Below are 18,042 nucleotides of genomic sequence, written 5' to 3'. Positions count from 1 at the left end.
AATGAAGGCCAACACTCCATAAGCCTTCTTAACAACCCTATCGATCTGTGTGGCAACCTTGAAGATCTATGGACACGGACCCCAAGATCCCTCTGTTCCTCCACACTGCTAAGAGTCCTGCCATTAACCTTGTATTTTGCATTCAAATTCAATCTCCCCAAGCATATCACTTCACACTTATCCGGGTTGAACTCCATCTACCACTTCTCAGCCCAGCTCTGCATTCTATCAATATCCTGTTGTAATCTACAGCAACCTTCTACACTATCCACAACACCCCCAACCTTTGTCTCATCAGCAAACTTACTAACCCACCCTTCCACATCCTCATCCAAGTCATTTATAAAAATCACAAAGAGCAGGTGTCCCAGAACAGATCCCTGTGGAACACCACTAGTCACCAACCTCCAGGCAGAATACGCTCCATCTACCACCACCCTCTGTCTTCTACGGGCAAGCCAATTCAGAATCCACACAGCCAAGCTTCCCTGGATCCCATGCCTTCTGACTTTCTGAATAAGCCTTCCATGAGGAACCTTATCAAACGCCTTACTAAAATCCATGTACACCACATCCACTGCTCTACCTTCATCAATGTGCTTTGTCACATCCTCAAAGAATTCAATCAGGCTCGTGAGGCATGACCTGCTCCTCACAAAGCCATGCAGACTGTCCCTAGTCAGCCTATGCTTCTCCAAATGCCCAGAAATCCTGTCTCTAAGAATCCTCTCCAGTAATTTACCCACCACTGAAGTAAGACTCACTAGTCTGTAATTCCCAGGGTTTCCCTACTCCCTTTCTTAAACAAAGGAACAACATTTGCCATCCTCCAATCATCTGGCACTACTCCTGTGGCCAGTGAGGATGCAAAGATCGTTGCCAAAGGCGCAGTAATCTCTTCCCTAGCTTCCCGTAATAACCTTGGATATATCCCGTCCGGCCCTGGTGACTCATCTATCCTAATGTTTTCAATAGTTCTAGCACATCCTCCTTCCTCACGTCGACATGCCCTAGCATATCAGTCTGTCGTATGCCATCCTCACAAACGTCAAGGTCTCTGTCTCTGCTGAATACCGAAGCAAAGTATTCATTAAGGACCTCCCCTACCTCTTCCGACTCCAGGCACGTTTCCTCTTTTATCCCTGATCGGCCCTACCCTCACTCTAGTCATCCTCCTATTCTTCACATACATAATTACTTCTCTTCACAAACATTTGACTGAGTTTCAGAAATGGTCAGGGGTAAGGGGTAACTTCGTAAGTCATTGATGGGCCAAATTGCATTGTGGTGGATTAGGTTCCAGATTGTTGTTTCTATTGTGTTTTCTTTGTAGTTTTAGCTTTATGTTTACTTATATATTTGTATATCACCCGTTTGTAAACTTTCAGTAATTTGTAGTATATTTGGTTCTATACTTCTGTAGTTTCTTTGTCTGCAAAGCTGAAGTGTGACTCAGGCAGTACCTGTTCACAGGCTTCCTTATCTAAACTGGTTTAGACCAGTTTGCAGTAGAAAGGGAGAGCATGTGGTCAAGTTCTTTGTCACCTTTGTTTTACTTGCCTTGCTTGCTAGCACAGCCTGACCCTGTCTGACCTGTACTACGATGACCATCTAATAAAATGGGTGTAACCATATGGCAGCCTCGGCGAGTAGGATTAAGGAAAATCCAAGGTGTTCTACACGTATGGGAAGAACAGGAGGAAACGTGCTTGGAGGCAGTGGAGGTAGGGAAGTCCTTAATGAGTACTTTGATTCAGTGTTCACCAGGGAGAGGGACTTTGACTTTAAGTATAATATCGAATGAGAGGTCAGCATAGAACAGGCTAATGTGCTGGAGCACGTTGAGGTTAAGAAAGAGGTAGTGTTGGAACTTCTAAAAAACATTAAGATAGATAAAACCCGTCTGGCCTGGGGACATACCCCAGGTTACTATAGGAAGCGAGGGAAGAGATTGCTGGGGCGTTGATGATGATATTTGCGTCCACAGGAGTGGTACCAGAGGACTGGAGGATGGCAAATGTTGTTCCGTTGTTCATGAAAGGTAATAGGGATAATCTTAGGAATTATAGACCAGTGAATCTTACAGCAGTGGTGGGCAAACTATTGGAGAGGATTCTTAGGGACAGGATTTACAAGCATTTGGAGAAGCATAGTCTTTATTAGGGATAGTCAGCATGGCTTTGTGAGAGGCTGGTCGTGCCTCACGAGCCAAATTGAGTTTTTGAGGAGATGACAAAACAAATTGATGAAGGTAGAGCAGTGGATGTGGTGTACATGGATTTTAGTAAGGCGTTTGACAAGTTTCCCCATGGTAGGCTCATCCAGAAAGTCATGAGGCATGGGATCCATGGAGATTTGGCTGCACGGATTCAGAATTGGCTTGCCCACAGAAGGCAGAGGATAGTAGTAGACGGAGAGTATTCTGCTTGGAGGTCGGTGACCAGTGGTGTTCCGTAGGGATCTGTTCTGGGACACCTGCTCTTTGTGATTTTTATAAATGACTTGGATGAATAAGTGGAGGGATGGGTTAGTAAGTTTGCAGATGACATGAAGGTTGGAAGTGTAGTGGATAGCATAGAAGATTGTCGTAGGTTACAACAGGATATAGACAGGATACAGCATTGGGCAAAGTAGCAGCAGATGGAGTTCAATCCGGAAAAGTGTGAAGTGATACACTTTGTAAGAACTAACTTGAAGGCGGAATACATGGTCAATGGCAGGATTCTTAGCAATGTGGAGGAACAGAGGGATCTTGGGGTCCAAGTCCATAGATCCCTCAAAGTTGCCAAGCCAAGTTGATAGAAGGCATATGGAGTGCTGGCCTTCATTAGTTGGGGTATTGAGTTCAAGAGCCGCGAGGTGATGTTGCAGCTCTATAGAAATCTGGTTAGACCACACTTGGAGTATTGTGTTCAGTTCTGGTCGCCTCATTATAGGAAAGATGTGGAAGCTTTAGAGAGTGGAGAGGAGATTTCCAGGATGCTGCCTGGATTAGAGAACATGTCTTATGAGGAAAGACTGAGTGAGCCAGGGCTTTTCTCTTTGGAGCTATGGAGGATGAGAGGCGACTTGATAGAAGTGAATGAGATTATGAGAGGCATAGAGTGGACAGCCAGCACTTTTCTCCCAGGGCAGCAATGGCCAATACTATAGGACATCAGTTTAAGGTGAGTGGAGGAAAGTTTAGGGGATATGTCAGAGGTAGGTGTTTTTTTCTAATACGCACAGAGTGGTGGGTGCCTGGAAAGCACTGCCGGGGGTGGTGGTAGAGGCTGATGCAATAGGCACATGGATGTGAGAAAAATGGAACGTTATGAGCTGAGTAGGAGGGAAGGGTTAGATTCATCTCAAGGAGTAGGTTTAAATAGGTTAGCACAACATTGTGGGCCAAAGGGCCCGTATTGTACTATGTTCTATTTGTTCCTCATTCTTGACTTCCAAAGAACCTTCTGGACGACATCTCTAGATCTAACAATTGCCAGCATTGGCTTTTAGTCTGTACCCACTCCAGCCTTCATAAAGTTTTTGTTTACCTTTAGTTATGACTCAGCTGGTGACTCGCTTGCTTTTGAGTCAGATTGTGAGTTCATGCCCTGCTCTTGAGTTACAAGCCCATGGTATGGCATGGTTCACCCACAGCAATGATAGGGAAGTGCTGTTGAACTGAGGGGGCAGCCTACATCAGTAAACCCTGCTGGGAAGTGGGATTAATCTCATTCAGTTTTCATCCACATGGATATAATGGGACAAATGGCCTACTTCTATGCCATAGATTTCTATGATTCTAAGCCTGCCCCCATGTTTACTGGCTATTGAAACCATCACAATACTTCAATGCCTGTGAATGAAGCTGACATTCACAAACATTTAAAAATAATTAAAAACTATTAAACTATAAATTAGTCACATCAATAAAAACAGAAGTAAAACATTTTAAACACAAGCTTTTCTAAAAAAAATCATATTAGAACACTTACAAACAATTAAAGACATTTAACTCAATTGTTTGAAATAAAATATACGTTATCTGAAAAATTGCCAATCTGCTGCAGATTCATTCATAGAATCATAGGGCTATACAGCAGAAAAACAGGCCCTTTGGCCAACTCCATTCATGCTGACCAAGGTGCCTTCCTGGGCTAGTCCCATTTGCCGGCTTTTGGCCCATAGCCCTGCAAACCATTCCTATCCCTGAAGGTGTCCAAATATCTTACAAACGTTGTAAATTGTACCCGCCTCTACCACCTCCTCTGGCAGCTCGTTCCATGTACCCACCATCCTCTGTGTGAAAAGCTTACCTCTCGGGTCCCCTTTAAATCTTTCCCCTCAAACCAATGCTTTCTGGTGTTAGAATCCCTTCCCCTGGCAAAAAGATTTATCACCATCCCCTTTACCTATGCACCTTCCTCTTCTCTTCTCTCTTCTTCCATCGGGTAGAAGATACAGGAGCCTGAGGGCACGTACCACCAGACTTAAGGACAGCTTCTACCCCACTGTGATAAGACTATTGAATGGTTCCCTTATACAATGAGATGGACTCTGACCTCACGATCTACCTTGTTGTGACCTTGCACCTTATTGCACTGCACTTTCTCTGTAGCTGTGACACTTTACTCTGTACTGTTATTGTTTTTACCTGTACTACCTCAATGCACCGTGTACTAACCCAATGTAACTGCACTGTGTAATGAATTGACCTGTACGATCGGTTTGCAAGACAAGTTTTTCACTGTACCTCGGTACAAGTGACAATAATAAACCAATACCTCATGATTTCATGAACTTCAATAAGGGCACCCCTCAGCCTCTTTCTCTCCAGAGAAAAGTCCCTGCTTATCCAGTCTCTCCATAAAGCTCAAGCTCTCCAGTCCAGGCAACATTCTTGTGAATCTTTTCTGCACTCTAACTTAAGTCACATCCTTCCTATAGTACGGTGATCAGAACTGCACATAATATTCCACGTGTGTTCTCACCAACATCCTATATAGCTGTAACACGACGTCCCAACTCTTGTACTTAATGCCCAGTCTGACTGGTTGCATCACCCTGTGATACGGAGGCTCCAATGTGCAGGATGGCAAGCGGCTGCAGAGGGTTGTAGACTCAGCCAGCTCCATCACGGGCACAACCCTCCCCACCATCGAGGACATCAAGAGGCGGTGCCTCAAGGCGGCGGCATCCATCACTAAGGACCCTCACCGCCCGGGACATGCCCTCTTCTCGTTACTACCATCGGGGAGGAGGTACAGGAGCCTGAAGACCCACACTCAGCAACTTAGGAACAGTTTCTTCCCCTCCGCCATCAGATTTCTGAACGGTCCGTGAACCCATGAACATTACTTGCTTTTGCCCCTTTCGCACTATTTATTTATTCTTGTAACTTATAGTAATTTTATTTGCACTGTGCTGCTGCTGCAAAACAACAAATTTCATGACATATGTAAGTAATAATAAACCTGATTCTGATTCTGTCTGAAGGCAAGCACGCCATACGCCGTTTACATCACCTTGTCTACCTGTGTTGCCATTTTCTGGGAACTATGTACTTGCATTCCCAGGTCTCCCTTCTACGATACTTCCCAGTGCCCTGTCATTTATTGTGCAAACCCTGTGCTGGTTTAAGTGCCCAAATTACATCAGTTCGCACTTAGAATATACAACAGTACAGCACAGGAACAGGCCCTTCGGCCCACAATGTCTAAGCTGACAACGATGCCAAATTAAACTAATCCCTTCTGCCTGATCCATATCCCTTCATTTCCAACATATTCACATGCCGATCTAAATGCCTCTTAAACACCACTATCGGCAGTGTGTTCCAGGCACCTACTGCTCTCTCATCTGTGTTAAATTCCATCTGCTATTCCCTTGCCCACTCTCCCAGTTGATCTGGATCCTGTTGTAACCTCAGACAACCCTGTTCACTGTCCACCACGCCACCAATTTTGGCGTCATCTGCAAACTTACTAACCATATTAACAACATTGTCATCCAAAGCATTAATAGGTGACAAATAACAGAGGACCCAGCACCAACCCCTACGGCACATCACTGGTCACAGGCTTCCAATCTGAAAAACAACTCTCCACTACCACCCTCTGACTCCTTCCACCAAGTCAATTTTGTATCCAATTGGCTGGTTCTCCCTGGATTCCATGAGATCTAACCTTCCGAAGCAGCCTTGCTAAAATCCGTGTAGACAATGTCTACCACCCTGCCCTCAATCCTCTTGGTCACCTCTTCAAAAAACTCAGATTCTTGAGAAACGATATCCCATATACAAAGCCATGTCGACCATCCTGAGTCAGTCATTGCCTTTCCAAATAACAGGTAGATCTTGTCTCTTAGAATCCCCTCCAGTAACTTTCCCACCAGTGATGTTAGTCTCAGTGGCCAGTAGTTCCCTGGCTGGTCCTTGAAGCCCTTCTTAAATAAAGGCACAACATTAGCCACATTCTACTCTTCTGGTACCTCACCCATGGCTAAGGAAGATACAAAAATCCCTGCCAGGAGCCCAGCAATTTTTTTTGCCTTGCTTCCCACAATGTCCTAGGATACACTTGGGGATTTATCCACTTTTATGCACCTGAAGTCCACCAACAACTCCTGTTTCATAATATCGATATGTTTCAGGACATGATTGTTCTTTTCCCTGAACTCACTAACTTCCATGACCTTCTCCACAGTAAGTACAGATGAAAAGTATTTATTTAAGACCTTGCTTATCTCCTGTGGCTCCACACAGAGACAACCATGCTGATCCTTAGTTACCCTTTTGCTCTTTATGTACTTACAGAATCTCCTTGGATTCTCCCTTACTGTATCTGCCAAGGATACCTTGCATCCACTTTTTTCTCTCCATTAAAATGAACCTGCCTAGAGTAGGTTCAATTGCTAGATTTTCCACCGGGTGCCGATGGAATGAGATTGATGATCGTGAAGCCTGGGACTTCTGCGATTGTGTCAGAGGCCTTCAGAAGTGTTCCTGATCATTAATCTGACTTTCCCTCACAAAGGAGTTGAAAACATCTGATTAGAAGGACAAAGGTAGTAGGTGCCTGAGAAAACTGGCCCCTGCAGGTTCCTCTGTAAGTCATGCTGCATCCTGATACTGCCATTTCTTCCTCGCCAGCAGGGACTCTAAATCGAAATCCATCCACCCTTGTTTTGTTTAGCTAAGTTATAACTCAACAGGTTATACATGCAGGAACTCCCTAACCCAAAGGCTCCACCTTCAACAGACAGTCTGCAGTAATTCATGGCGATAATTCACCATCATTACCTCAAGACGTGAACAATAAACATAGCTCTTGACTGTGATGTACACAGAATGAGTTAAAGAAAGGTGTTTGCAGTTGTGCCCACTTTAAATTTAGCCATAAACATAACTATGGTTAGCAGGTGATTTCCTATATCTGGAGCTCTGGTCCAACTCTGATGGAAAGTAAAGTCCCAGGCAGGCAACTCACCTCCTTATTATTCAGTTCCAGGACAGCAAGCCCCACAAGTGCTCCCACACATTTAGGGTTGAGGTCGAGAGCCCTTCCGAATGCTAACCGAGCTTTCTCCAGCTTACTCAGCTTCACAAAACAATGGCCCATGCCCAGCCGCACTTCAGCTGTGAAAACAAGAAGCAGGAGCTGAAGTCTGACAAGCCGATAAGTTTATTGCAACAAACACCAGCTCATTTTTTTTAACCAATTCCTGCGGCCTCAGGGGGATTTTGAGAGAGAAAAATCAGGAAGGAATATTTCCACCGCTACTAGTCAGAAATGACCGCACATATCCTTCTGCTAACAAACTAAAGGAACAGTCCATTATTTTATTTAACACAGTAAGTTGCAGTGATAGCACAGCCAATTAAAATATCCAATTATCATCTAACCAATTTTCTTTTTTTTTCCTGATTCCCTCTCCTTACACCCTTCAAAATTCCTTCCAGTCCAATTCCACTCTTCCCTCGCTTTTTAATATCCCAGCAGAACTACCACGTTGTAGCCCTGCTGGGACACCACCACCATCTCTGGAACCCTGCTTCCCTGCAGCCTTCTATTGCTTTTATTGGAAACTTGTTTCCCCTGTTGCCTTCTTGGAAATTTGTTTCCCATTTGTGCCTCCTTAAAGACCCTGCTCCCACTTCCAAGAATCTGCTTCCTTGCAGCACTCAGGCCCCTCCACTGGGGAGTCACTGGAGGGAGGTTACTTCTAGCCTTATGGAACTGCAGGAGAAATGCTGAGTTTTACAATTGCACTCAGTCAACTTTTATTTTGCATTTTAATAACATTTTATAGGCACATAACGGAGAAATCTGTGCAACTGGGATTGCTGCACAGCTCATTACTGCACACGGTAATTGCTGAGAACACAAGAGAAGGAATGAGCACCCAGGACAGTAACAAGTGGTATTTGGAAGGGTTGGTTATATCAGAAGTCGTAGCATAAAGGACTATTGACAGCAGCTCCAAACAAAGCACAACCTCTCTTATTAAATCACAACATAAATCTCTGTTCAATCATTAAAGGTGTATTCACAGGGTCTTTTAAGAGGAATCAATTGTGGGTGGTGTAGCTGTTCAGTACTCTTAACTGCTGTCTGAGCCTGCAGCAGTGTGCCTGAAGCCATTCCTTACCTGGACATCCAGGATTGGTCCGAAGAGCCTTCTTATAATAGGCCAGAGCACCTCTGTAATCTTTCTTATTGAAGGAGATACAAGCTTTACCTGCAGAAGAGGAAAAAGAAGACAATTGGTTAGATGTTAATTGGATATCTCAACCGGCAGAGTGTTCAAATTGTGACTCATGAGTTGCTTGGGCCAGGTCCCAGCAGTATAGCAAATGAACTCATGGCAACTCAGTCCTGTGGTCATTCATTAGCTGTTTTTAATCATGGCTAGAGGTACAGGAAAAATCACATTTAATATCTTTGGAGGATAAATTATGAATCAGATGAATCCTATATGACAATGTCACCACCTCCTGGTACCAAAACGTTTGGTTCAAAGATAGCACTCTAGATTCTTGCGACAGAAGACCAAGGATTCAAGTCCCATTCCAGATACCTAAGCACAAAATCCAGATTTACTCTCCAATGTCAGTACTTAGGGAGGGCTGCACTCTTAGAGGTACATCTTTCAGAGGAGGCATTAAACTGATGCATGTATGCCTTCTCTGGCAGATGCAAAAGACAACACTCTTTGAAGGGGAGCAGGGAAGTTCTCCTCGATGTTCTGACAATATACAGCGCTCAACAACAGAAAGCAGGCAGTTGGTTGCAATGTGTGGAAGCCTGCTATGTGCAAATTGGCTGCCCACTTCCTGCACTACAACAGTGATGGCACTCGGAGAGCACTTCATTGACTTTGGGACACCAATGTTGTAAGATAGTGAAGCATATTCATAGCAGTTTGAGGTTCTTTCAGATTAGTGGAACTGTGGGATTTAGGTTTCATTTATCATTCAAGCAATTAAAACCTGTGATACCCGCTTTGATTTAACTGCTCAATGACCAATTTTAATTGTTTACAGTTGATCTAAGAATTTGTCTCTTTTCCCAGTCAGAGCCAAGAACCTGTTGCATGCCTTGCCTTCAGAGAGTTCTTACCCAGGAGTGCGGGGATGTTACTTGGCGACTGATTCAGCACAAAATTAAACTGTGCCTCAGCTTGGTCCATTTTATCCCCCTCCAGCAGACAGAAGCATGCTCTCCCCAGCAAATGGTTCTAAAGACAAGAGAGCACATTAGGAAAAAACACCTTTCAAGCAGAACACTGAAGTATTATATCGAATTTACAGCGTTACAGGTCATTCAGTCTCTAGTGTTTATGTTTCATGAGTCCTGCTTCAGCTCATCGTATCAGCATTCCCTTCCTTTGTGTTACTTCCCCTTTCGTATGACATCAGGCATCAGCTTCAAAACCAATAAGGTATTGATGTCATCATTCACGGTGCAAATTGTACCCATCCCATCTGAGCATTTCTAAAGACTGCAGCTTTCAAATGCTACCCTGTTTGGTGGACACCATTCACACAGAGGGCTGCCTGAAATGTTCATTTTATGATGTGCTGCTCTGAAGCAAACATAGCCAGACTTCGGTCTGTTCAATTTGACCTGTGTTTCTTAAAGTCATCTCCAGTGAGGTGTGTGTGTGTGTGGGGGGGTATGTTCTTTTGTCATAGCAAAATACTGCAGCATCACATCAAGTTCTCCCAACGGTTAACCCACTCCACGTCTTCCACTGGTTGGCCCCTTCTCCTGCTGTCATTAGGTTTGGTTCAGTTTCTTCCAGGAACTTAATGACTTCGCGTACAAGTGATTGCAACTTTTAAGTCACTTCAGCCTCCTTCTGCTCAGGTTCTGAGTGACCGATTATATCTTGCCTTTGTTTTCAGTAGAGTTGAGGTCTGGTACCTTACATCACTTGGTTTGATGCTCAAGAGTGGATGGAGATGTGTAAACTGTGTTTCACTGCACCATTAAGAATGCTTCAGGATTTTATAGTGAGTCAACTTCTGGACTGTACATCATGGCAAATGTGATTATTCTGAGTCCTTTGAACAGCAGTGTACATTATGCTGGTTAGACATTCTATGGCAACTGCCTATGCAGGGACTTTACCACTGATATTCCAAATCTGATATTTATAGGTAAGTGAGATTTCTAATGCAACGGTATAGGTTGGGGCCTGTTTGTGAGGGAATACATACTTTGCTACTCTAATATACAGCATGCGTTTGACCTGATAATTAAAAATATATTGATTTATTGTTGCTCAACTGTAGACACCATTTGTAGAAGGAGCTCTCCCTGATACTCTCAACCCAGATAAGTGTGAAGTGATACACTTTGGGAGATCGAATTTGAAGGCAGAATACAAGGTTAATGGCAGGACTCTTAGCAGTGTGGAGGAACAGAGGGATTTTGCAGTCCACGTCCATAGATCCCTCAAGGTTGCCATGCAGATCGATAGGGTTGTTAAGAAGGCGTATGGAGTGTTGGCCTTGATTAGTCGGGGTATTCAGTTCAAGAGCCGTGAGGTGATGTTGCAGCTCTATAAAACTCTGGTTAGACCACACTTGGAGTATTGTGTTCAGTTCTGGTCACCTCATTATAGGAAGGATGTGGAAGCTTTAGAGAGGGTTCAGAAGAGATTTACCAGGATGTTGCCTGGATTGGAGAACATATCTTATGAGGGTAGGTTGAGCGAGCTAGGACTTTTCTCTTTGGAGAGGAGGAGGATGAGAGGTGACTTGATAGAGGTGTACAAGATGATAAGAGGCATAGATCGAGTGGACAGTCAGAGACATTTTCCCCAGTGCAACAATGGCTAACATGAGGGGACATAATTTTAAGGTGATTGGAGGAAGGTATAAGGGGGATGTCAGGACTAGGTTTTTTTTTTACACAGAGAGTGGTGGGTGCGTGGAACGCACTGCCGGCAGAGGTTGTGGGGGCAGATACACTAGGTGATGCAAGATGGTGCCGGAGCGTGGCGATTCGTTGCAAGCTGCTCTCTACAGATCTACTCATTACCCTTACTATAATCGTTCTACACTTATTTAAACTCTGTCACTAGCTATTACTAATAATGTCCTTTTAAGACTATTGAATGGTTCCCTTATACGATGAGATGGACCTTGTTGTGACCTTGCACCTTATTGCACTGCACTTTCTCGTAGCTGTGACACTTTACTCTGTACTGTTATTGTTTTTACCTGTACTACATCAATGCACTCTGTACTAACCCAATATAACTGCACTGTGTAATGAATTGACCTGTACAATCGGAATGCAAGACAAGTTTTTCACTGTACCTCAGTACAAGTGACAATAATAAACCAATACCAATTAGTGACATTTAAGAGACATTTAGATAGACACACGAATGATAGAAAAATTGGAGGCTATGTGGGAGGGAAGGGTTAGATAGATCTTAGAACAGGATATAATGTCGGCACAACATTGTGGGCTGAAGGGCCTGTACTGTGCTGCAGCATTCTATGTTCATGTATCTCTGCTATTCACCTCAACAACTCCTTGCTTCCACATTCTAATCGTGTGAAAAAATTTCTCCCAAAATCGGTATAGGATTTATTAATGTTATAATTATAGATACTGCACTCATAAGTGAAAAAAATTAATGTGCCTGTGCTATTTAATTATGTCTATAAAATTTAATTTTGAAGAATTAGAACTGAACTTTCAGAAACAATAAGTGGAAGCAATTCTCATCACTGCAAAAAGGGATGCATTTAGAATTCTACACACTTCCACAGATATACTGTTGAAAGTACCCTGACTGGTTGCATCATGGCCTGGTACGGCAATTCGAATGCGCAGGAATGCAAGAAGCTGCAGAGGGTAGTGGACTCTGCCAAATACATCACAGGCACATCCCTCCCCACCATCGGGAGTATCAATTCCGGCCGCTGTCTGTAAGGAGTTTGTACGTTCTCCCCGTGTCTGCGTGGGTTTCCTCCGGGTGCTCCGGTTTCCTTCCACATTCCAAAGACGTGTGGGTTAGGAAGTTTTGGGCATGCTATGTTGGTGCCGGAAGTGTGGCGACACTTGTGGGCTACCCACAGAACACTCTCCACAAAAAGATGCATTTCACTGTGTTTTTCGATGTACGTGTGACTAATATCTTGTCTTATCTTATCTACAGGAGACATTGACTCAAGAAGGCAATATCCATCAAAGATCCCCACCATCCAGGCCATGCCATTTTCTCAAAGCTCCAATCGGGCAGAAGGTACAGAAACCTGAAGTCCCACACCACCAGGTTCAGGAACAGCCACTTCACTTCGATTATTCACCAATGTTTAGCAACGCCATGATCATGGTAGCATAGCAGTTAGTGTAATGCTATTACAGCGCCAGCGACCTGGGTTCAATTCCCGCTGCTGCCTGTAAGGAGTTTGTACGTTCTCCCTATGTCTGCATGGGTTTCCTCCGGGTGGTCCGGTTTCCTCCCACATTCCAAAGACGTATGGGTTAGGAAGTTGTGGGCATGCTATGTTGGCGCCGGAAGAGTGGCGACACTTGCGGGCTGCCCCCAGCACATTCTTAGCAACGCAAAAAGACACATTTCACTGTGTGTTTCGATGTACATGTGACTAATAAATAAATATCTTATCTTACTTAGCATTAAAATTAACTTTGTTTTGTTGTCCTAATTGTATTCTTTCTTGTGAAAATGGTGTATAATTTATGTTTTTCTTATGAATTCTGCTTATCTGATGCTATGTGCCTGTGATGCCGCTGCAAGTAAGTTTTTCATTGCACCTGTGCACACACGTACTTGTGCAGGTGACAATAAACTCGACTTTGAATTCAAATGCAACCAACACATTTTCCTGAAGTAATATTTTGGAACCCAGTCATTAAGTAAATGGAGACATGAAAATAAGGCCAGTGTAATGTGGTCAACACAAACAGGTAACTTTGGACCTCTGGTTCACAAAGCTCTCTCCACTAGGGGTTTCCTCACTTCACAGCTGGCTCTTTTGGAACCTCATGGGCTACACATTTGTGGCGGGAATTGCCAAATGACATTTCAAAACTTTCTTGTAGCCTTGGCACTTGCTCTGACACAGGGTTGAGGGAATAACTGGAGAAAGAGCAGGGTAATAGAGATGATTAGGTACCAGTTACCAGGGCATCATTGATGCTCCTTTGTGCTGTAAATTTTGATTAAACTATTCTGATGGGTTATTACATCTTGGTTTCAATTCAGGGAAAGTTTTACTCCAGTTTTTGCAAACATGTCAATTACGTAACAAGTTATGCTATAACATGCTTCACCTCACTGATTACACCACAATCTTCCCCTTGGCTCACCATTGTGCCACACATCCCTTGGCCTTGCTACACAACATCATCCTTGCCTCAGTGCACTATACGTATTCTGCAGAACTGTCCTTTTCCTCACTTAACTTCAGCCAGTTCTATCATGTGTACAGCTCTGCCCACCATCAAGGACATCTACAAGAGGCGATGTCTCAGGAAGGCAACATCCATCATTAAGGGCCTCCATCATCCGAGTCGTGCCCTCTTCTTGATGCTGCCATCAGGCAGGAGGTACAGGAGCCTGAAGACCCCACACCTCAAGGTTCAACAACAACTTCTTCCCCACTGCCGTCAGGTTGCTTCAGCAACCTGAAAAACCCCAACACTACCTCTGACTATATTTCTTTTCACTCTCTTTCAATCTTGCACTAGTGTTATGATGGTTATTTTGTAAGTTATGTATGTTAATATTAACTTCTGTCTTGTACTGTTTCTGCTGATAAAAGCTAATTTTCATGGCTTTTATACCCTATGTTTGTATGCCCATGACAAAAAGAAACAAACTTGATATCACACTCTTTCACTGCAGTATTCTGCACATCACTACATTCATTCCATCCTACCGCCCAATACCGCATTGTATTTCAGTGTAAACCACCACACTCATGTTTGCTGAGATCATACCTGGTCATACATGATGATTTTGTCAGCCATGGTGTACAGCAGGGTGGCCTGCGTGATGAGCTCTTTCTTCGCATCCTTGTTCTTTTCTTTCCGAGCTTGCTGTACATAGTAGGCAGCCAGTGTATCGAGACAGGTCATCTGGTCCTTCTCATGATCTCGGTAATCCAGGTTTCCATCTATACGAGCGGCCTCCAGTAGCTTCACAAAATCTTCCGTCTTCCCTTGTTTGAAGTACTCCAGCTTTAAGATAGAAAGGTTGATAATCTGTGTGAAAGGACTAGAAGTAGAGAAACAGCTGGGAAAATCTGCATCCAGGTATGATGCTATGGGCTGCATACAAACAAACTGAGTCTCTGCTCTGTCTTGGAGCTGTCAACCAATCACAAAGCTAAGTTACCAGCTCACCTGCAATTTCATTCACTATTATTTTTTGCCAGATGCCTCCTGGAAATCTATACAGATGGCATCCACAAGTCCTGCCATATCTTGAACCGTGAATGAGTTACAGGAGCTCAGCTGGATAGATGATCAAAGGACGGAAAGCTAGGGTATTCATATTCAATTCATTGATTTACTACTGGATTAAAGAAAATGGTGATTGTCAAGATACCAGGTCAAAAAGTTCACTAATGCCCTCTACTGAAAGAAATACCTGCTGTCCCTACCTGGTCTGGCTCCACTGTAACTCCAGACACATAATAAAGTAATTGACTTTCAACTGCCCTCTGAAATAGCCTTGCATAACACCCAGTTCAAGGGTTACTATGGATTGGTAATAAATGTTGACCTCATCAGTAAACCCCCTTTTCTGTAAGTTAATAAATTCAAAAATGTGTGTAAGAAAGCCCTCTTGCCTGCTCTGCCACTTTTTTGAAACTGTGCCATTTAGTTCATCTCTTGTCATTTTTTTTTCCTTTCAGTGTGATCACTGCACATTTTGTTTGCAATAAATTTCACTGGCTATGCATCAGTCACCAATCTGTCAGTATCTACAGGTCCTCTCTGGGTTATCAATGCCCGACTTATGGACAGCCCGTACAAGGTTAAGTAGTTGGGAGACCCGCAGGATGGATGGGTTGGATTTGCCGGCTGCTACGGGGCTGCTGGGTTGGAACGGGGCATTTCCGCTTGCCTTCTTTTCCTGCAACCCACCCCCCACCCCCACCACCGATCCAGCCACAACGATCAGGGGCTGGGTTGAGCCAAGCAGAGATGGAGGTGCTGAGCAAACTTGCTTGCACTCTCACTGAGGCTGGCTGGTGGCTGCTCGATCTCCCATTGTAGGCGTTTCTGTGATCCTCTCACTGTTCTTTCAGTTCTGACTTACAAATGGTCCTCAGGAACAGAATCCTGTTGTAACCTGGCGACTGCCTGTACCTGATAACTTTTACTGCAATACCGTATATATTTATCCTATCCAATTACTGATTCACATTGCCACTGTGTGGTTAAATGTACAGTTACCATCTCTGCAGGAAAGAGTAAAATGCATACCGCCAAGGCCATCCATATGTGAAGCTGGGTGTGCTCCTGCTTGAGGATACTGATGACTTCATCTCCCTCCGGTAACTGGTCGAAGTCAAGTTCGATGACCTTAACATCACAATTAAATGTAAGTTAGATAGGAGGAATTTCATTTGGCTGCCACACTGAACAAAACAGCAATCATCTCAGCACTAGATTTCTCCACCGAGGGAGAGGGGGGGAGAGGGGGAGGAGCGTGTTGGAGGGGGTGGGGGAATGGGGGTTGGGGAGTCAGGGGATATACAGGGGGGGGAATGAAGGGATGATGAGGGGGTAGGGAGGGAGCATTAGGGAAGGGGGAGGGGAGTGGGACGGGAGATGATGAGGGGGTGAGGGGAATGGGGAGTGGGAGGGGATGATGGGGTGAGGGGGGAATGGGGAGGGGGTGATGGGGAGGGGATGATGGGGAGGGGGTGATGGGGAGGGGATGGGGAGGGGGTGATGGGGAGGGGATGGGGAGGGGGTGATGGGGAGGGGATGGGGAGGGGGTGATGGGGAGGGGGTGATGGGGAGGGGATGGGGAGGGGGTGATGGGGAGGGGATGGGGAGGGGGTGATGGGGAGGGGATGGGGAGGGGGTGATGGGGAGGGGAGGGGGTGATGGGGAGGGGATGGGGTGATGGGGAGGGGATGGGGAGGGGGTGATGGGGTGAGTGATGGGGAGGGGGTGATGGGGAGGGGGGATGGGGAGGGGGGATGGGGTGAGGGATGGGGAGGGGGGATGGGGAGGGGGGATGGGGAGGGGGGATGGGGAGGGGGGATGGGGAGGGGGGATGGGGAGGGGGTGATGGGGAGGGGGTGATGGGGTGAGGGATGGGGAGGGGGGATGGGGTGAGGGATGGGGGATGGGGAGGGGGTGATGGGGAGGGGGGGATGGGGTGAGGTGATGGGGTGAGGTGATGGGGTGAGGTGATGGGGTGAGGTGATGGGGGTGATGGGGAGGGGGAGGGGTTGGGGGCGGGGTTACGGGAGACTGACATCTGGGCTGCGGTCAGCCACCGGGCACAGCAAGATCCCAGAGGACGGCCGCGGGCTCCAGACGGCCCCAGCCCGCTCTCGGGCCCCGGGCCCCGGCGCTGCGCCTCTCCCGGGCGGCGGCCGTGCAGCGCTTCCCCCGCGATCCCGGCCCCGGCCGCACCTCGTCCGTGTCCCTCAGCGGTTCCCCTCCCCCAGCCCGGCCCCCGGTCCCGGCCCCCGGTCCCGGCCGCACCTCGTCCGTGTCCCTCAGCGGTTCCCCTCCCCCAGCCCGGCCCCCGGTCCCGGCCCCCGGTCCCGGCCGCACCTCGTCCGTGTCCCTCAGCGGGATCTCGATGGATCCGCGCGACAACATCCCGAGGCCTCGCGCCGCTCCCGCCCGGCACTGAACCCGCAGCCCCGCCCCCTCCCCAGCACTTCCGGGGCACGGCTCGGCCCTCCGCCTGAGGGAGGGAGGGAAGCTGGACAGCCAATGGGAGAAGGGCAGGAGGAAGAGCGTCCAATGGTGGAAGGACAGGGAGGGAGGGGGGGAATTGGGGGAGAGGGAGAGGGGAACAGCCAATAGAAGAGGGGATAGTGGGGGGGTAACCAATGGGAAAGAGGGAGCGAGGGTCTAGCCAATGAGAGAGAGGGGACAGCTAATGGGAGAAGGAGGCGGGAGGACAGCCAATGGGAGAGGGAGGGGGACAGCCAATGGGAAAAGGGGAGGGGGGGAAGGGGGTAGAGGGATGGGGTGGATGGGGTGGATGGGGTGGATGGGGGGAAGGGGGTAGGGGAGAGGGGGGAAGGGGGGAAGGGGGGTAGGGGAGAGGGGGGAAGGGGGTAGGGGGGATGGGGTAGGGGGTAGAGGGATGGGGTAGAGGGTAGGGGGAGAGGGGGGAACGGGGTAGAGGGGTAAGGGGGAGAGGGGGGAAGGGGTAGAGGGGTAAGGGGGAGAGGGGGGAAGGGGTAGAGGGGTAAGGGGGAGAGGGGGGAAGGGGTAGAGGGGTAAGGGGGAGAGGGGGGAAGGGGGTAGAGGGGTAAGGGGTAGAGGGGTAGAGGGAAGGGGGTAGGGGGAAGGGAGAAGGGGGTAG

General features: G+C 46.7%; 1 protein-coding gene across 1 annotated transcript in view; it reads right to left on the bottom strand.

Annotated features, from left to right (window-relative positions):
• The window catches only part of ctr9 (CTR9 homolog, Paf1/RNA polymerase II complex component), a 63,332-nt gene extending 45,884 nt beyond the window's left edge, over positions 1–17,448 (bottom strand). The window contains exons 1-6 of the mRNA XM_052028851.1: positions 17,277–17,448; positions 15,966–16,064; positions 14,472–14,711; positions 9,603–9,720; positions 8,632–8,721; positions 7,470–7,618 (exon numbers count right to left, since the gene is read on the bottom strand). Coding sequence (XP_051884811.1) covers positions 7,470–7,618; positions 8,632–8,721; positions 9,603–9,720; positions 14,472–14,711; positions 15,966–16,064; positions 17,277–17,324 — 744 coding nt within the window. The 5' untranslated portion in view covers positions 17,325–17,448. The remainder of the gene's footprint in view (positions 1–7,469; positions 7,619–8,631; positions 8,722–9,602; positions 9,721–14,471; positions 14,712–15,965; positions 16,065–17,276) is intronic.
• Between the last annotated feature and the right edge of the window lie 594 nt (positions 17,449–18,042).

This window comes from Pristis pectinata, chromosome 14 (genome assembly GCF_009764475.1).
Source record: "Pristis pectinata isolate sPriPec2 chromosome 14, sPriPec2.1.pri, whole genome shotgun sequence".
Classification (NCBI taxonomy): Eukaryota; Metazoa; Chordata; class Chondrichthyes; order Rhinopristiformes; family Pristidae; genus Pristis; species Pristis pectinata.
This window is presented reverse-complemented; position numbering and strand designations above follow the sequence as displayed.